The sequence below is a fragment of the Sodiomyces alkalinus genome (assembly GCF_003711515.1).
Source record: "Sodiomyces alkalinus F11 unplaced genomic scaffold SODALscaffold_7, whole genome shotgun sequence".
NCBI classification, from domain to species: Eukaryota; Fungi; Ascomycota; class Sordariomycetes; order Glomerellales; family Plectosphaerellaceae; genus Sodiomyces; species Sodiomyces alkalinus.
This window is the reverse complement of record NW_021167085.1, coordinates 1,464,149-1,482,702: the sequence shown is the minus strand read 5'-3', so window position 1 is coordinate 1,482,702 and position 18,554 is coordinate 1,464,149. Positions and strand designations below refer to the sequence as shown.

At 52.7% G+C, this 18,554-nt stretch overlaps 9 protein-coding genes across 9 annotated transcripts; 3 read left to right on the top strand and 6 right to left on the bottom strand.

Moving 5' to 3' along the window:
- Positions 1–779: 779 nt before the first annotated feature.
- SODALDRAFT_379951 (hypothetical protein) lies at positions 780–2,977 on the bottom strand (the record flags this gene model as incomplete). The annotated part of the gene is made up of 8 exons (XM_028615079.1): positions 780–950; positions 1,239–1,321; positions 1,520–1,706; positions 1,995–2,085; positions 2,156–2,274; positions 2,369–2,463; positions 2,517–2,698; positions 2,822–2,977. The coding sequence occupies 8 exons, from the start codon at positions 2,975–2,977 to the stop codon at positions 808–810; spliced, it is 1,056 nt and encodes a 351-aa protein (XP_028465305.1). The 3' UTR covers positions 780–807.
- A 102-nt stretch (positions 2,978–3,079) lies between these two features.
- SODALDRAFT_361207 (hypothetical protein) lies at positions 3,080–4,207 on the top strand (the record flags this gene model as incomplete). Its single annotated transcript, XM_028614343.1, has 6 exons — positions 3,080–3,140; positions 3,238–3,343; positions 3,505–3,543; positions 3,704–3,754; positions 3,838–3,907; positions 3,998–4,207. The coding sequence occupies 6 exons, from the start codon at positions 3,080–3,082 to the stop codon at positions 4,205–4,207; spliced, it is 537 nt and encodes a 178-aa protein (XP_028465304.1).
- On the bottom strand, positions 4,017–4,920 carry SODALDRAFT_198580 (hypothetical protein). The gene is made up of 2 exons (XM_028607184.1): positions 4,664–4,920; positions 4,017–4,602 (listed from the first exon to the last, which is right to left on the bottom strand). Exons 1-2 carry the CDS (start codon positions 4,780–4,782, stop codon positions 4,251–4,253), a joined length of 471 nt encoding a protein of 156 aa, XP_028465303.1. The 5' UTR covers positions 4,783–4,920; the 3' UTR covers positions 4,017–4,250.
- Positions 4,921–5,059: 139 nt separating this feature from the next.
- On the bottom strand, positions 5,060–6,676 carry SODALDRAFT_280328 (cyclophilin-like protein; the record flags this gene model as incomplete). Its single annotated transcript, XM_028608229.1, has 2 exons — positions 5,060–6,518; positions 6,597–6,676. The coding sequence occupies 2 exons, from the start codon at positions 6,674–6,676 to the stop codon at positions 5,060–5,062; spliced, it is 1,539 nt and encodes a 512-aa protein (XP_028465302.1).
- A 917-nt stretch (positions 6,677–7,593) lies between these two features.
- On the bottom strand, positions 7,594–8,079 carry SODALDRAFT_325092 (hypothetical protein; the record flags this gene model as incomplete). Its single annotated transcript, XM_028609954.1, has 2 exons — positions 7,594–7,874; positions 7,965–8,079. The coding sequence occupies 2 exons, from the start codon at positions 8,077–8,079 to the stop codon at positions 7,594–7,596; spliced, it is 396 nt and encodes a 131-aa protein (XP_028465301.1).
- A 1,662-nt stretch (positions 8,080–9,741) lies between these two features.
- On the top strand, positions 9,742–11,315 carry SODALDRAFT_361205 (hypothetical protein; the record flags this gene model as incomplete). The annotated part of the gene is made up of 7 exons (XM_028614342.1): positions 9,742–9,788; positions 10,402–10,409; positions 10,574–10,641; positions 10,780–10,868; positions 10,921–11,057; positions 11,117–11,204; positions 11,258–11,315. 7 exons carry the CDS (start codon positions 9,742–9,744, stop codon positions 11,313–11,315), a joined length of 495 nt encoding a protein of 164 aa, XP_028465300.1.
- Positions 11,163–12,412, bottom strand: SODALDRAFT_334605 (hypothetical protein). The gene has a single exon (XM_028612257.1). The coding sequence runs from the start codon at positions 12,177–12,179 to the stop codon at positions 11,379–11,381; it is 801 nt and encodes a 266-aa protein (XP_028465299.1). The 5' UTR covers positions 12,180–12,412; the 3' UTR covers positions 11,163–11,378.
- A 770-nt stretch (positions 12,413–13,182) lies between these two features.
- Positions 13,183–14,078, top strand: SODALDRAFT_325090 (40S ribosomal protein S24; the record flags this gene model as incomplete). Its single annotated transcript, XM_028609953.1, has 3 exons — positions 13,183–13,265; positions 13,571–13,818; positions 14,002–14,078. The coding sequence occupies 3 exons, from the start codon at positions 13,183–13,185 to the stop codon at positions 14,076–14,078; spliced, it is 408 nt and encodes a 135-aa protein (XP_028465298.1).
- Positions 14,079–14,537: 459 nt separating this feature from the next.
- Positions 14,538–17,719, bottom strand: SODALDRAFT_334598 (meiotic mRNA stability protein kinase SSN3). Its single transcript, XM_028612256.1, has 2 exons — positions 17,431–17,719; positions 14,538–16,217 (listed from the first exon to the last, which is right to left on the bottom strand). The coding sequence occupies exons 1-2, from the start codon at positions 17,540–17,542 to the stop codon at positions 14,881–14,883; spliced, it is 1,449 nt and encodes a 482-aa protein (XP_028465297.1). The 5' UTR covers positions 17,543–17,719; the 3' UTR covers positions 14,538–14,880.
- Between the last annotated feature and the right edge of the window lie 835 nt (positions 17,720–18,554).

The following is an 18,554-nucleotide window of genomic DNA, read 5'->3' as shown; positions in this document are numbered from 1 at the left end:
CCTGGGTTCTGTTCTTGGATTTGCATATACAGCGGCAGAGGTACAGACCAGGTCGTACAGCGCATCGACGCGAATGTCAATGGTCTGGTCTGTCTCTTGGTCTCGCCCCCCACCCACCACATAGCATACATACATACATCGTACATCGTACACGCACACAAGAGGGGTGGTATCTCCCGCATGGCGAGTGGATGTCTCCTCCTGTGTCCTCCAAACGGATAGCTGCAGAGAGGGTCGGGCGAGAAGTACCTTCGTAATAAGGCTTTGGAACGGCGCCTTCAAGAGCCGACAAACGACAGGCCGAGATCTTCAACGACTAAACCGATCCTAGTGGGCCCATGTGCCCGGGGTTAGACGTTGGACGGTAGACATTATGGACTTCCTTCTCTTACGCGGACCAAACCAAGAGCTCATAGGCGATCAGCTGCCTGTCCATGAACCACCTATATTGGACCGCATAGACTTTTCGTTTCGGCGGAGGTCTTAGACCCCATTGAGCCCTCCTCACTTTTTAACTGTTGTCGTATAATACCACGCGTCCCAATGGTAGGCGGGGGTCAGCAGGGTCATCTTCCCCATCACAGGAACGCAGCCGCCCTCGCCAGTGACGCATTCTGTCTCCAGCTTGTTCGAGGCAACCCGGAGAAACTTCACTGATAGAATGCACAGATATCCCGGACTTCTCTGTGCTGCCAGAGCATGGGAGACCTTGCGATATGAGCGCGCAAAGTACCATTGCTCCGACTCGTATCCCATGCACTCCATCTCACTCCCACCACCCCCCCCCCCTTCAGTACCCTTCTCCCTTCAGGCTTCAGGACTGTAGACGCCTCCAGAGGATGGTGACCCAAGCTTGTCCTTCTCGCCAGCAACCTCGTCGACGGGACCCTGGCAGCACATGTGCGATGACACTGGCCAAACTCGTTCATTCCGGACAGCTCGATTAGCAACTAGAAAAGAGCATCGCGACCCTATTATCCCCTTTTTGGCAGTTACCTGCTACTCAAACGGGGAATGCAACGTGAGAGAGGGGGAACCCAAGGACAAACAACTTAGTCCCATGCTGGGTGGACAAGACCAAAAAGAAAGAAAAGAGGGAAAAGAAAACGGAAGAAGACGAAGAAGAAGCGTCGTCCTGCTAAGGACATGGGGAACACAAAGGGGAGACGAACAAACCGGGGGAAAAGTAGATGACGAACAAGGAAAAACATGTCTGCTACTCCCCCGTAGTCCAGTACGCAACGCAACGCCATCGTAAGCAGGGGTTTTGGCCCCTACGCGCCTTCGGTTGGTCTGGCTCTTGACTGGCTCTTGACTGGCCCTCGTTCAACGACACCAAAGCTCACGAAGAAATCCAAGTGACATGAAGTAAGAAGATACCTCCAGAGAGACGTTTTCGGGAGGCGAGAAGTGCGGTCGTTTGTGCGACGACCCCCCCCCCCCCCCCCCTTTTTTTTTTCTTCTTTTCTTTTCTCTGTAGGAAGGTGGGGCGAAGATGATCCAAGGGGCAGATACAGACATGTCCCCCCGTAGGGCGGTGAGGGACTGCGAAGACTTTCGCCCACCTCCTCCCTGGTCTGTATTTCGTGCTCCCATAACTAGTGATCTTCGTGGGACATGAGCCTGGGATAATGACGGACCGACGGCGGTCCGGTTTGTTTCTGACTTGCGACCATCCTCTCTCCTCTGTCCCCCGTGTGGGGGGCCTTTTCACAGCATGCAGGTAGTAGGTTCTTCATCAAGCAAAGAACCGTCAACTCGTCAAACAGACTACAGGGGCAAGAAGAAAATAAAAAAGAAAAAAAAAGGAAGAAAAAAAGGGGGAGGGGGGAGAGAAGCCGGGCTCTGTGTCCTTTTCTTCACCTATATCGAATGATACTTTCGGAACCGACTCGTCTCGGTCCACTAAAGTCTTCGAGAGAAGGCGAAAATAAAAGAAAAATAAAAGAAAAACAAATAAAAATGAAGCAAGCCTGCGAGCAATGGACACGTACGAGAGGGGTCGGCCAGAAACATGCGCGGTTTGAACAGTTTCGACTGTTTGCTTCCGAGAGGTTGCAAGTTACTCTCAGTGGCCCTGGGCAACTAGCGAGAGAACGAGACCGACTTTGAAAGACTTGGTCGGCAATGCTTGAAATTAGCAATTCAACCAAACCATCCCTGGCGGAGTGCAGAAGGCGGTAAGAATCACTTGCATGCCAAACCCGGAAGAAAGCTCCAAACGCTGAGGGCCGCGGAAGAATCGATTCCTAATCAACAGACGGGGTAAGTGAGCTGAAGATGCGCGCGAAAGCAACTCTGGATGTTACGGGCGGCTCCAGATGTACCTACAACGTACTTCGATGCATCGTGTGTCTTGCAGACAAACGGTGGAGTTTCGGCCACGGTCTTTTCTGCAGCTGGCCCCTGTCCCTGTCCCTGTCCCTGTCCCTGTCCCTGTCCCTGTCTCTGTCTCTGTCGAATCTTTCCCCGGCATCATGTCCAGTGGCATACAATACAGTACCGGTAGTGCCGACCCAAGCCAGTCCCACGAGGCGCAATATGTTAGGTAGCCCCGTTTCCAGCTCTGCTTAGGTAGTTGACGAGGTCCGTTGCCCCCATTTCTTTTGGTGTTGTCTTTTTTCCGGCTACAAGGGGATAACAATGTATCTGCCCAGAGTGGCGCAAGGTCGAGCCATTCGAGAACCCCTGATCGATACTAGGGTGTCGTTTGACATGCATAACAAGCGTTTTGATGCAGACAATACGGAGTACTTACCCTCTAGTCCGGAATCGAAATAGATATCTATTTCTAGAGTGCATCCCGTTTCGGAAGCGCCACTGAGGAGATGCCTAGCCCCAGTCGTATACTAATCCCTTGAGGATCGAGATGACCCTCCGACAACTTGCCATGTCCTTCGTTCAAGTTTTGTTGTGAGATCCTGTCGCGAAGTTGTAGTTTTGGACTCTCGACTCTGGACTGGACTCTGGGGGCCATCCGAGGGGCCTGTCAAACTATTCCCGGCCAACATCTGTTGACTGCTACTTCGTGCTGAGTGCTCACTTGCCAACATGCCATTGGCAAGACGGTACGGAGTACATGAGGCCCGTTGCACCCCGTTGCATGCACTCTGCGCAGCGCATTTCTCGAATCGCCCCTGGTACGTCTCAACGGGGTAATGAGGCATCAGGCATGCAGAGATGACAAGCGGTGAGAAAGACGCTCGGAAAAAAGAAACGCCTCTGCGGCATCGTCAGCCACCCTTCGAAACGCCAAACGTACTCCGTACTACTGGACGAGGGCAGCTCGTATCGAGAGGCTGAAACAGTCCTTGGTAGTGTGCAACGTGAACCGCCCCACCTTGTAAATACCGGTACAATTCGTTTCCCCAGATAGAGATAGCAGGTGGTTCAGTGACCAAAGATGCGGGCCTCTTAGGCCTAGGGCGGCCTTGCTTCCAGGCATATTCGAAGCCTATTGGTCACAGCACCGACTCAAGAAAACGTCAATGGCATGTCGTGCAGCGTAAAGGTGGCGGGTGGAAGCACAGCACGGGGAGACGAGTGAGCTACCGCCGACCATAAGAGGAAAGCGATAAGAAGAAAAGAAAAGAAAAGAAAAGAAAAAAGAACAAGGAGGAAGCAAAGAAAAGCAGAGAAACAAAAAGAAAAAGAAGAAGTAAAAAAAAAAAAAAAAAAAAAATCCTTGATCTTCGGCAACAAGCGTCATGCATGCTCCCCTGCTGTCAGTATCGAAGATGTTCCGCAGCTTGCCGTGATCTGCTCCCAGTTACTAGGTAAAGCCATTGGGCAGGCTTGACACGTTGGCCGGGCATCCGGCTGAGTCATTTACCGCAGCACAGTTGTACTCGGAGGGCTAGGTCTTACCGGAGCACAGGTCGGATATGGTGCAAAGCAAGTGGTCAAAGTGAGTTGAGTTGCTTAACGGGCCGAGCCTCTTGGTCGTCCAGATCGTCGTTGTCTATCCAGTCTTCCCTCGCTTCGGACCGCTTGATAGGCTGGCAATTGTAACACAGGGACGGGTCCCCCCCAGAATATTCACGAGCTGGGAGCATCGCATAGGCGAGCAACACAAGCCGGCAAGTGCAGACGCCTGATCTTCTCATTTGCCGGCGCGCATTCGAGGCTGCCACCCCATCGCCGTCTGTGTAACCGGGGTGAGGAGTTCGACTTCCCTGACAATCTGTTCAAGACGAGCCTGGCGTAACAGAGTGATAAGTGCCGCGTGGTCTCGCCGTGGGTCGGTTGTTCTAGCCAGAAACGTCCAAGGGCCTTGATTCGTCCTTCAAAAGCTTAAAGGTGCATGTAGATGCTGTCAAGTTCGGGGCGTTTACGATGTAGTGATGTAGTGCAGAGGCGTGGCTCCATGTCTGAAAGCACGGATATCTGTGTTTATTCCTGTCGTTTCCTCTTTCCTGGGGCCTCATGCGTCGAGTTGACGACTTCAATATGGCCCAGCAGTCACACAAATGGGACCTTGCATATACCCCGTACTTATACACGACAAGCCTCGCCAGGAACCCTATACTGAGTAGGTACTGAGTAGGAGCATCGGAGCGTGTTATGTATGTGGCTTGACCGCCCAAGAGGTTTGCAAAGGCACTGGGAAACCCTGTCAGTTGTGGCCGGCTGAAGTGCACAGCCTGCTTGTCCCATGACTTACGGCACACGAAGACCCCACTCGGAATGAGCTTCCCGGACGCCTGTTTGCAGGCGATGAAACCTGTTTGTACCGGCATTCCCCCACCCTGGTTCCGCGGCGAGGTTTTTCAACCGAGACATTCCGAACCCCGGATTTCCTGACAGCGGAGAGTGGCAGAAGGAGCCATGTGGAAGTGGGTGAGCCGTTTTAGGACGCGTCCAATGTTTTTTCACACCCCCCACCCACCCCCGGATGAGCTGAAATGAGTTCTGGATTATGATGATGGAAGCTTTTGGGCGACAGGCAAGCAAAGAAGGGACTCCAAGGGTAAAGGACAGGGCGAGTCGTACTAGAGGTCGTGCAAACTGTAGCTTCTGCAAAGCTGTGAAATGCTGGATATGTGCATCCCATTATTTCTTATCTTTGTCTTTGTCTACGATTGTCGTAGTCCCGGCCTCGGTCTCCATCTCGGTAATCTCGATCCCGGTCTCGTCGGTCTGGGCGGTTTCGGCGGTCTCGGTGGTCTCGGCGGTCTCTCCAATCGTTGTCCCACTCGTCCCGTCGCCGATTGTACCGAGACCGGTCATCAGTTCTTCGAACATCCATTTCGTCAGGCCTGAGCCGATCTCCAGCCCTGCGGTGCCTCGGGCTCTCGCTCCGGTTCCGGCTCCGGCTCCGGCTTCGGTGCCGTTGCCGCTCCGTGCCTCGGCGGTCCGGGGAGCTACTCGGACGGGTCTTTTCCGTTGGTATGTCCTTGTCCTTGTGCGACCCCTCAACCCGTTCATGGCGGCCCTTCATCTCCTCTGCGCCATAGACCAAGTTGTAGTTGGTGTCCTCGGCGTCGTCGTCTTGCTCACGGTACTGCCTCCTCTTCTCTAGCTCCCTGACACCTCCCCAGCCACCGCGGGAAGCGTTTTGCCTGCGCTTCTTGTTCGTGTCATTCCTCCACACCTCGCTGAGCTTGCTGACGCTTTGCGAGAAGTCGACGTGGATCCTCCGGTCGTCAATCAGAACATCCTGCATCTTGAAGTATGCCGCTTCGCACGAGGCCTTGTCTGCATACTCGATAAAGGCGTATTGTAAGCTATCCCCTGTCTTGCGATCCCTGATGACCTCACAGCTGAGGATCTTACCGAACCGACCAAAAATCAGTTCCAAGTCGCTGTCCGTGGTGACTGGGTTCAGCTTGCAGACGAAGAGGACGTTCTCCGGGGGAGCGACCTCAGCAAAAGGCAAATCACCCATCATCTCCAAAGTCAAGGCCTGAGCTCGAGCCTCACGTTCACGTCGCTGTCTCTCCAGTGCCTCTTCATCCAAGCCGTCCTCCTCGTGTAAGGCAGCCTCGTCTGCGATACGAACCGTAGCAAGCTGGGCCTTGCTCGGCGGAGGCGAACTACTGGGCTCCCTCAGCCCAGGTGGGTCCGGGTATGGGTCGTCGAGAATTACTGTGTGCTTGATGCGAATATCGACCAGAGGATACCCCCGGTCATCCACGAAGGCGTTGTTAATCTTTTCCAACACGTCGAAGCCTTCGACTACTTTGCCGAAGATGGCGGCTTTTCCGTCCAGGTAGTCGGTATCATCGCCAAGCGTCACGATGAACTGGGAGGCCGCAACGCGTGTGTCCGGATCTGTGTCTAATGGGACCGTGGCCATACTAACTGTGCCCCGCTCGAGATGCTTCAGTTTCGGATGAAAGAAAGCCGGGAATGTTTTCTGCTTGCTGTCTCCGGAAACCAGGCCCCAGATTGAAGTGCCGCCATCGGATTCTCGTGACATAGGGCCAAGCGGATCGCCAGTCTGAAACGAGAACGTCTTCTGAACGGAGTGTATAGGCGAGAAGTTGTAATATTTTGCTTTGCATAGTTTTAGGAAACTACCACGACGAATTCAGTTAGCAAAAGGGACGTGGACTAAAAGGACATGGACGACAAGTGTGGCCAGTTGCACTCACTTCTCGCAAAGCTTTGGAGCGTAATCGATCAGGAGATCGATAACAATGTCTCCAGAGCTGGTCTCAAGGAGCACCGACATGATGTACAATGTTGCGCACTCGACTACACGCGTGGAAGCGCCTAGAAATCGTGTCGTAAAGGATACTAACGACTTCCTGCCGCGTTGGAGCCGAAGTTTCGGGGTGTTATGCTAGGGTTTGACGTCTGGTTTTCGCGGTCTTTCGAGTCTAAAGTGATGGCAACCAACCGAAGCTGGAGAGAGGTATTTAAAGAATTGAGTACTGAATATAGTGAAGATGGATATGTATGAAGTACGGAAAAGGATGGATGAAAAGCATGGGGAACGTCAGGCACGTACAGAGAGAGTACGTCAAGTTTCGCGACTGCTCCAGTATGAACGCATTATGTAAGCAGTCTTATCACGCTTCACCTCCCCGCAGAATCGCGAGATACGTACGGATGAGGTAAGTACCTTAGGTACCTTTACCTTGAGGCGCATTCCAGTTCGGCTGCACCTAGAACACGAACCAAATCACGACCAAAGCATTGATTCCAATACGGAGTATAATCATTGCCCAATGTTGCCCCCGGTGTCAGTGAAGCTAACTTCCTGAAGCAATTACTACTTATTAATGCCATTACAATTTTCTCTAAGCTACCCTTTGTACAGGTTGAAGACAAGGCAAAAGCCGCGCAACGCCGTGGACCTCAACTCGTTCCAGTTCCTCCATCCCACCAACTCGGGTATCCTTTGAACCATCTGAAGCCGCTATGATACCGAACGGTTCAACGGCTTTGCAAGCGCCTTTGACGTGAAGCGAAGAAAAAAACAAAACCCCTAACCGAAGCTGTTCCCAGTCCTTTCTGACCAGTTTTACAATCCCATTACCGCACCCCCTTTTTGTTTCGTTGTTGTGTTGTCCCAATTCCCTTGAAGAATCCAGTCCACATGGACAGTGAGACCGAAGTGGCGAGGAGTGTTCACCGCGCGGCACACTATGGCGCACTCTTCCTCCTCCTCTCCGACCTCAGTTCTTTCTCGGTGTCCATGAGCCGGCACTGCACCCAGGTGCGGAAGGCAGGATCGTGCTTTGCCTGTGCGCCGTTGAGCATCTCCATCAGAGCTCGTTTCATGGCCTCGTTGACGTCGAAGAGGCGGCGCTCTTCCTCGACGACCTGGCCCATTACCGACTCGTCTGCAGTAGGCGACACGCCTGGACTGCCACGGTACATCTTGGGTGGTCCCGCCACGGAGGCGCGGCGTGTGTGGTTCCGGCCTGATGGATAGTGGCCGAAAGGCGAACAGGGTCGGCGGGTGGGGGAGACGGCGGGGGAGGAAATAAGAGAGGTATGGCGAGTCGACGAACCCAGCGACGGGGCACTCGAGCGAATGTGATCGAGATTTCTTCGGAGCTCTTGGTGTTGGGAGTGCAGAATGAGATACTTTTGCAAGGCAACGTCGGAGCTATTGGCGTCCGCCATTGCGGGCGAAACGGGTGGTGTTATTGCACCGGGCATTGTGCTTGGCGAGGGGAAGCACAGGCTGACGGAAAGATTGTCGTGCAATGGGTGCCAATCCCATTGAAGTTCGGAGGTGCGTCGTTGCAAGCGGCTGCCAATTATGAGAGGTGGTAGCTGGTGTCGCTAATATTGGCCAAGCTAGGAGGCACTGGTTGTTATGAACCTGCCCCTGGCGGACACGACACCGAGTGATCTGCAGAGTTGGGAATGGACTGTCGTAAATACGGAACGAATATGGAGGAAACTACGTCTTCCCGCCGAATACGGCTATGATCTAGCTAGGAAGACAGCAGTGGACGCTGGAGAGGACCCGTGGGTAGTTTTCGGATCGTGATTCGCGAGGGAGGCGGCGGTTCCTAGAGATATAGGTCTCGCCAAAGCGTGGAAGCGTGTTGAAAGAGAAATCGATGTCGAACAAAAACTACCGAAAACGCACCACTGCTCTCTGACAGTCGTGGTAAGTGTTAGGTAGGTAATAGCGCTAGGTGGGTTTCTTCGAGGTGCGACAGAGGATATAAGGTAGTATGAAAGGCGGGTGAAGTTGTCAAAAAGTAAGGTGATTGTAAGTTCAGACCAGCCGATCAGGTGTGGGCAAGATGTTTAGTCGCCGTTTCGTTGTGACCCTTGGGGTAGGTACCTAGCGACTGTAGTGTGGAGCAGGGTATGACGCGGAGGCGAGTTTGGTTGTTGACAGAGAGACAATAGTAGTCAGATAGGTGCTACTGTCTGGGTGAGGCAAGTCAAAGCCGGGCGTGGATGGGGACACGAAGGTGTAAGGACGTAGGTGGTAAAAGAAGGGCAAGTTTTCGTCTGTTGCGGAGGGTCGAACCGAGGAGGCAGAGATGGAGTCTTGCGATATGGGTGAATGTGGTTTGTCCCAAGCTAGCTGGTATCGTAGGTATCCCAGGAAGCTGTATCCATAAATCCGACAAAGAGGGCAGAGAAGAAAATATTCGATGGCGAGATGGGACAGACGAAAAGGCGACACACGGAAAGAGATGCCTCAATGTTCTTTTCTTTGCCGTTATGTGCAGCAAGCGAACGCCGGGTGGCCCGATGGGCGAAGGTGTTGGCCTACATAGGTAGGAAATAATAATAGAAATCTCCCTACTCCGTCTAGTGTAAAGCGAATGGATTGATGGAGGGGAGGAGACCAACAAATCAATCCAGTATCGATCCAGTCAAGTAGCAAGCTGGAACGGAAAGCGAAGTCCGTACGGAGGCTACATTAATTACTTCGTACGATGGCCCCTTATCCCCTTATCATCAAATCCATCCCGGTCCGCATGGGCCAATAGTGAGGTGATAAGCCTTCCGTATCAATGATGGAGATCGGGCTAATACCTACTACTTCGTGCAGACGTCAGCAAAGCTTTGACCGGAGCTTCTCCTGACACGGGTGGAGTGGAGCCCATTGAGCAACTAATGGTGGGCACTGGTGGACGTCGGTGACTGTTGAGGCCTGATGGGCACTGATGGCGCATTTGCCGGGGACGGTGTCTCCGCTTTAAACGTTCTGGCCCTCGTTCGGCCTGCAGGCCCATTCCCATTATGGAAGCCCGTGCCTCTGCCCACTGGCTTGATTCGACACTAACATTGAGTTGGGGAAAGGGGGGTGAGGACATGGACCCCTCATTCAAGATTGTTCTTGAAGCTCATGTTTTGCTCATGTTGGAGGGAAAGATAACCAAAAAAACGTGACTTGTATCATATGGGCAAAGAGCGGTGTTATGGGGGTACTTTTCCACCTGACACAACAGCAACAACTAAAAAAAACCAATTAAAAAAAAGAAGGGGAAAGAAAGAAAAGGGACATAACAGGAGAACAAATGAGGGTGGAGATAGAAGAAAGAAGCAAGAAATAACAAGAGAAAAACGGTGATGGTTCGATGTCTACATAAACATAAGAGCGAGTAAAGACGTTGCACGCCTCGTATTCAGAGAATATTACCTAAAGACGACACAAAGGTGCACGCCAATATTATGTGAATTTGACGAATTCGGAATCATTCCAGAATCCCAGAGAATCCGCTTGCAGAAAAACATAGGAATCTTCGGTCATCTATTATGGATACGATCCACTAAGGTACCTGCAACGTAATTACCTAGGTACCTTACTCTCTTACTCTGTCCTCTGCACGTACCATCGTTCGCCGTTTCAACCCTGAACCTAGAAAAAATGCAATAAAGCACTCCTTGTTTTGGGAGAAAAGCGAAATGAAGGAACCACTGACAACAAGCGCAATCTCATGTACCTTACCCTTGCTTACTGTGCTGACACAGCGAACACTGTGACACAGGAGTTTCTTCAAAATGATGAATGACGTTGTACTTATTCCTCCCAGATCCAGCATTCCTACCTAACTTATTATGTAGGTACCTTAAGGTAGTTATCGGTCTCGTCTGCCGGCTCATCTTCACGGCTGACCATAAGACACGACCCACCACGGCTGAGTCTGGGAACTGCGGGAAATGAAACAGGGGGATGTAATGCTATCGGACCAAGTGCTCGAGTACCGATTCGTGCTCAGATGGGAATCGGGAATCGGAGGGATTGGAAACAGAATGGGATCTGCGTGGAGGGGCTACTCACGAGACCATAGGTTAATTATGTCAAGGAATTTACCGGATTTACGAATATTGACGTCCTGTTTGCACAAGCTACAAACCAACCGCTTTCCAGTCAACATCCACCTGACAAGCCAGGGCTGCGGCATTTACATCATCGGCGGTCCAAAAGCTCCATACAAGTGACGCCTCATTTATTACCGCTCCGAAAACAACACAGCTGCGGTCACCCAGGTACTCGGGATTCGGCCGATCCATCTGCCACGAGGACCGACCGACCGACCATCACCGTAACCTCCCCGCGTCATTTGGCGCATTGAGTCCCTTGCAGAGAATACTCGTCATCGCCACCGGGCCACGCATGATCTTTGGTCCGTGTTACGACTCGGTACCCCTTAGGATGCCATGTGCTACCGCTGCCCTGAATGAGCGGCTGTTGTCCTAGCTTCTCAGGACCGTACTCTTCCCCGCCACTACACTTACCTCATTGACTTCGCCACAAATCATCCCCTTACCATGTGTCTAACAAGAATACAGGGCCTTAGTAGCTACGGTTAACTTCCGTGCCAAGTTCCTCACGGACCTTGCTACGTCCTGCCACGCAATCGAAGGAATTGGATCCGCACTGATGGTGCAGGACGCATCCGATAGCAACGAGCCCGTCGAGGGGGCTAATGCACACAATATCGTTGTTAATTTACACAGTCATGTACTTGCGACGTGAAGATCCTCCATATTCGCAGAGGCACAGCATCGCTACAGAACGGTCCCATCTGGAGCTCCTTCGGGGGAGCTGGAAAGTCAACGTCAGACAAACCAAGGCCGGCTTGTCGGCACTTTATTTGGAACGAGGCGTGCGTCTCCTGGCTGCGCTCTGCCGCCGATATTAGGACCTCTGCGTCAGGAAACATAGAGAGCAGATCGACTACTGTTCCAATGAGCGCCGAATGTGCCCGCTGGTCATATGTAATATCCGCCCCGAGGATGACATCAATCGCGTCGCCACCGTTCCATTGCTCACCCTCGGAGCCGACAACTGCATGGCCCCATTTCAGGTCCATAACGCTGACTGCATCGTCCCTTTGCAGGTCATTAAGGAAGAAAGATTCCGGGAGGTTGTTGATCACGTCATCGGAACCGTCCGAGGCAATCACTCGAGCGGCGTCAAGATATTTGGCACAAAGAATGGTCAGGTATCCCGTCCCAGCGCCAAGTTCTAGCACACGTTTCTTTCTGATAATGTCTGGATTCGTGCAAAGATACTGCCCGAGATGGAGACATGCCTCCCACGTCCGTAGTCCAGTTGTCCCAGAGGCAGCTATGAGCGTCCGTGACTCGAGTAACGTTATCGTGGGAATGGAGTCTATGCCGTCTGGGACTTCGGCTCTACTACAAGACAGATGCGAGAGATGATAGGTGACGAAAGACTTTCGTTGGACGGACGTCGACTCGGGGGGTAGAGGAGAAGCTAAGAACTGGGCGAGGGCGTTCATAAGATCTTCGGAAACCTCCTTGAGGCCAAGTGTCAGTTTACATAGTGTCCGGACATTGCACGGGGTCCATCATGTGTTACTCCAGTTGGACGACAGCTTACATGGGCGTCCCAATCTTCAATACTGGCTTCGATCCTCGCAATCAGATCTTTGAGACTCCGAACTCGATATCTCTCCGGTGGAGCATACCTCAACGCATCATGGGAAAACAAGCGAGAAAATATGATCTGTTGGGTGGCTTGTTCTCGGAGTAAGGAAGCCTCTGGATAGTCAAGATCTTTCTCAAGCTGCAAGTATTGGCGGCAGAAGCGATCAATCTGCGATTGGGGGTTTCTGGGAAGAGAGTGACCCATTATATAGGCGTCCACGGGGTTCTTTGTTCGTGATCGAAGAACTCAACACCAGCTCTTGCCCGAGAGTGGGTTTGAGTGAACGAGAATAGATCTCATTCAAGGAGGAACCGGTGGTTTTAGAAGTTTCAAGTGAGAGAAACGGCAACCTTCGTGGGGGGGACAAGGCAAAGCTGTGAAGAATAGCAAAATGAATGTCACATCTCTGTGGGAATTTCTGCAACTCAGAACCCATGGGTCGTGGGATTCCAAGTAGAATGGCGAAGTTCCAACAGTTGAATCTGTCTCCGGCAAGCTGTGTTGTCGAAAGTGAGGGACGGACCGTATGACGTCGAAGCACTTGCCTGAAAGTGAAAGTGGACTCGCAAAGGGCCCGCTTCCTACTAGCTGAGCTAATCATAATCACGTGACTTCAGGTTCGAAAATCCCCCCGTCAAATTCTTTGTGGCCGAATCTGAGACAGCCAATAGCACACTTTCTAGGGCGAACCCTAAGCGACCCCCAGAGAGCAGCCGCCCCTCCGGGTAATTCAACTTTTCACGCAGACGTCGGCCCCATCACGAAATATCGCCCAACTCTTTGATCGACGACAACCCATCTCGCACCCTGTCTCACCGTCAATCTTGAGAGACACGCCTTCGACTGTCGCAAAGATGGCGGACTCCGAGGCCCCCGTCACCCTGCGAACTCGCAAGTTCATCCGCAACCCCCTGCTTGGCCGCAAGCAGATGGTCGTGTGAGTTGCAGCCTCCTTTCTCCTCTCTCTCGCTCGTTTCCCAGCCCTCCTTAACCAAATGGAGACAAGCGGTGCAGTCAGTCGTGCAATTGCTGGAGGGAAGAAAAAAAGAAAAAAAAAAGAAAGAGGTCGACCCACGGCAATGGAACTTGGCATAAGAAACAAAACACAATCAAAACAATTTCGAGGACGAGATGGGATGGGAGTTTTCCCTGGGAAACACGCAGAGGGGACCATCTTTGACGCGATTGAGGGCACAAAGACCATGATGAGCTGACCAGAGCGTGCTTTCTCCCTTTCCGCAGTGACATCCTCCACCCTGGCCGTGCCAACATCTCCAAGGAGGAGCTCCGGGAGAAGCTTGGTAGCATGTACAAGGCGACCAAGGAACAGATCTCCGTCTTCGGCCTCCGCACCCAGTTTGGTGGTGGCAAGACCACCGGCTTCGCCCTCGTCTACGACTCCCCCGAGGCCATGAAGAAGTTCGAGCCCCGTTACCGTCTCGTCCGTGTCGGTCTCGCCACGAAGGTCGAGAAAGCCAGCAGACAGCAGCGTACGTTATCCTTCTTGTTGCCCGTCCAGTCCTTGTTCACGTCCCGTTCGATGCTTGAACTGCGTTTTACGCTTCCCCGATACCTCGTGGGATGGATAACCCCCGATGGAGGACTCTATTATTGCTTTGCGGAGTTGGATCTGAGAAAGACCACGTCACTGATAACCATCTTCCTAAATACAGGCAAGCAGCGCAAGAACCGCCAGAAGACGCTACGGGGTACTGCAAAGGTCAAGGGCCCCAAGAAGAAGAAGGAGTAAGCGGTTGGACCAACAAAAGCGGGAAGATCATCACTGCAACTACCGGAATATCAGGAGGAATGCCCTCAGGGACGAAGAATACCTCTCGGTCGATCGATCAATTTCGATGGACGACCCGGCTGGCGCAGTGGTTTGGCGTGGGACATGGAGGGCAACGTTTTGGGCCCCTACCTTTCGGGCCTTTTGTGCATTACGTACGGGCTTTTTGCATCCCTCGACACACTCACACTTTTTCCTCGTGTCGATGAACACGGCTACTCGATAGAGAGTTACGAGGCGCGAAATGGGAGGGAATGGGTTCATGATTCTCTCAAGAATACAAAAGCATCAACCAAGGTCCTGTCCGCTGTGTGATAGGGTTGTTCGTGGGTTATAACCTGGAAGTGTCGTCACGTCGTGACAAGACGATGTACACAATACCCCATTCATCTCGCTCAGAATTGCCAACGTCGGAAATGTGCCTGGTGGAAAAAAAGTTGGCCTGACTAGGTCCTACAGAAGAAGCGGTTTCCCCTCCGGTTATTTTGCTTCTGCGCTGTATTGACTCGGAACGACTCTTGAACGTAGAAAAAAGGCTTGTCTAACCGTATCTACCGACGCCCGCGACGCCAGACCGAAACCACAACATACCCTCATCGGAATATATACCCAGTAATGACGCCTCCCAGCCCCTCCCAGCACCTTCATCCCAAACCCCAATTACCAAGTAAAGAACTGGACGAACGAGGAAAGGAAAGGAACAAAACAAATGAAGAAATAAAACCCATTACAAATACATCGATAAGGCAAATCTCGCTCTTCCTCATTCCTTAAGTCTCTTGGCCGGTCGCAGAGAGTCATCTTGCAGCCCACTCCGCTTCGTACCCGGCAGGCTATTTGTCCTGATGTCGTTGTCGTCTTGGCTGACCCGGCGATGCGGGTACTCGTTCTTCAAACCCTCGAAGGCGCTAGAGTTGAGGCGGTCGCCTGTGGTGAAGAAAGGGTGCTGCAGGGCCTTGGCGGCCGTCATACGCTCGTCCGGGTCGTATTCCAGCAGGCTCGCGAGCAGCCTGTAGCCCTCGGTGCCCAGGGACACGAGGGGCGCAGCGGAATTGGACGCCTGCGCAGCGGTCGTCGCAGCGCCCTGACTCACGGTGCTCCAGTACCACTTCTCGAGGGACGAGCCGTGGGCATGAGGTCCTTGGGCGGCACCATGGTTGGAGCTGCCAGGGTGTGCATAGCTGGAGCGATGGGAACGATGATGGTGGCCGGGGTGGCCGTGATAATGGGCGGAGGCAGCCAATGGAGGCTGCATAGTGGCGAGCTGCGAGTACTCGGGCATCGAGGTGAGGAGTGGCCAGTGCTCCTTGGTGGGGAGACCCATAATGTCGACGATCTTTTGCATCTGGTTACGCTGGAAGGGGACGGTCTTCTTACTATCCATCTTCGCCTCTTCCCCCTTGAAAATCGGACGCAGAGAAAGAAGCTCGGCGAAGATGCAGCCCACGGCCCACATGTCTATCGCCGGGGTATAGTGACGCGTGCCGAGTATGAGCTCAGGTGCGCGATACCATATTGTCACGACTACCTTATCGCCGCTGAAGAGAGAATGCAGGGGTTTATCGAAGCGACGGGCGAGGCCGAGATCGCCAATCTTCACCTCACCAGCGGATGTGACCATGATATTAGCCGGCTTGAGATCACGATGCAAAACCCAGTTGGAGTGGAGGTATTGGCAGCCGTTGAGCAGCTGAAACATGATGCTCTTGACGGTTTGAGGGGGGATAGGATGCCGCGGCTGTTGAGTGTGGTGATGGATAATCTGGAGAAGATCGTGCTCGGCGTACTCGAAAACCATGAAGATGCACTTATCTTCGAGGATGATCTCGACAAGCCTGATAACGTTTGCGTGACTCAGCTCACTGCAAAGAGACATTTCCCTGATCGCGCTCTGGGAAATGCCGGTGTAAGCCACCTGCTCGCCTTCCTTGTCCGGTTTGAATTTCTTGATTGCAAACTCGCCGGGCTGGCCTTGACGGCCGAGGGCCTTGTACACACGTCCATACGTGCCACTACTAATGAATCCCACCACTTTATATCTCTCAGCAACGCGAACTTTGGGTTGGTAACCAACTTGGCCACCAGCTCGCTCGGCCGGGTCTACACCCAAAAGCTGTCAGCATCTATTCACCGAATACAGCCCTGGCAGGACGGAAAAATGAGATCAACCAAAGAAACAGGAGTGACGATACATGGGGATGCCGGGTAACTGGTATAGCCCTGTCCTCTCCACATGATCCTGGACGTGAAGAAGACGATGAAGAAGAAGAGATGAACGGGCGACTTGACGCACTCGTACTTTTTCCTTCACTTTGGTAGGATGGAAAACGAAGAAAGAATAATGAAATGTCGGGTTTTACATGCTGCCTGGGCAGCTGAGAGAAATGTGGTATCTTGAATGTAATGGAAGTAAAATGAGGCAAAGACAGTGATAGTGCTGGGGTTGGTGGTAAAAAGGAAAAAGTCTTTGAATGAGATATTGGTGCTGAGCCTTAAGGAGCTCATAATCCTGGGCTCATCAATCAAGCCGGGGGGTGAGGGGCGACGACCCGCGATAACTGCGGCAAAGGGGGGGCCCAATAATTATCCGAGAGACAGAAACAGCAATGGGAAGATATGGTGGGGCTTGGCAGGAAACGTCAGAAGTCAAGTCAAGACACCTCTAATAATAAGAAACGGTCTAAAATCAAGACTGGCGAGTCGCGACTGGCTAGACGCAGGTTGCAGGACGCATGGCGGGAACCCACCGCAACTTTCGAGGTTCTTTTTAGTCCCCGCGCAATCCGGGTCTCAACCACCTTTAAGTGTGTTGTGTAATTAATTACCTGCTCCGTACAGTGGGGAAGAGACGCAGAGCCGGTTGAGTTCCCGGTAGGCTGGGAAGAGGAAGAAGCGGGGGCATTTCGGGTTCCTGGGTAGGAACAGCCACGCTGTTCGAATGCAAAGGGATTATTGATCGCGCGACCCCGATCCAGGTAATGCATTTGGCTGTGAGGCGGAGGATTGAGGTCTGAGAGACGTGTGAGGGGGGAAAAGCGTCTGAAATTGTGTGTGTGTGTGTGTGGGGGGGGGGGGGACCCAAGTGAATTAACAACAAGTCAGACCTTTGGTACCGTAACGTACGGAGTAGTGTAACTTGTGAGGTATGGCGGTGCGGAGTACTGCAAGTCAGATAGATGGTGGAAATGGCGAAGCCGCCGAATGGGTCGTCACTGCTCAAAACGAAAATGCGGACAATATGGAAGGCAATTCAGAAACATATGATTCAACCCGGGCATTCTGGCCAGACAAAATAAGTTGGTCTTTCACGTACCTTCGAAAGCCACCTGTGTATTCCTTTTCAAGGTGCCAGTACGGACACTCGTGGACACAGAGCCCGGTCCTGGTCCCTGCGACGTCGTGGACGGTGGATTCGTCCCGCTCATGGCGAGCCCTCTTCTCAAAACTACCGCTCCCCGCCTGATTCTGCTGTTACGCCCCGCCCCACTGCTCCTTTGCGTTTGATCCGTTCTCCGTTTCTGCCGATCTGACCCCTTCCTTCCTATTACCAGAAAATATCGTCCAAAATGACTGAGGGGGTGGGGTGTGTGCCTTGTTTCCGGGGTTCGTGTGCACCAGCAAAGACAACGCCACCTCGGGAGGCAGACGATGATGAGATATGGACACACGGGTCAAAGACGGCCAAGTTGGGTACGAAGTAGATTCGTTAGATGGCCGCCGAGCCAAGCTGCAGTGAAGCAAAGCAAGCAGAGGAAGAAAATGTAAGAAAAGGCGCGCTTATGCACCCTCGGGGTCGACTGGATCTCTACCCTTACTCGGCGTCCGATCTGAGCCCAGGTGTGCTGAGCTGTGCTGAGCTGAGCTGGGATGGGGGGATGGGAGAATGGGGAGTGAACTCCCTCTGTCCACCACCATGTGACGGACCCCAATCAGAGGCAACTTCCCCTCACTTACACAGCGGCGTGCCCAGTTTCGGATACAAACGCCAACCGTAGTTCCAGGGACGGTCGGCTTGCGATCAACACGTTCTTCTGTGCGCGAATACAGTATCTGGAGTCGCGATAATAATAAATTGCCTTACTACCCTAGGCGATCGCCGGGGCGGGGAAGGAAGACGTTGGGATTGCGTGCTAATTAAACTGCGACGGTGTAACGGCATCGGGCGTTGGTACCTCGCCTAGGTAGCAAGACTGTTGTTGTCGCTGACCTAGGTACTGAAAGGCTGCCTAAGGTAGGTAAGGTAGGTAAGAGGCCAGTGTGGATGGTAGTCCGATCACGAAATGTTACCAAAGCGTAAGAAATTGCCCGCGTTCTGACAAGATGTACGGAGTATGTTGAAGGAAAGAGAATATTTTGTTGTTCGATGAGGATGAGAGGATTGATTACCTTAGGTACGCAGGTACTGTCGAGAAGATCGGTACTCCCCTCCGCATCCTT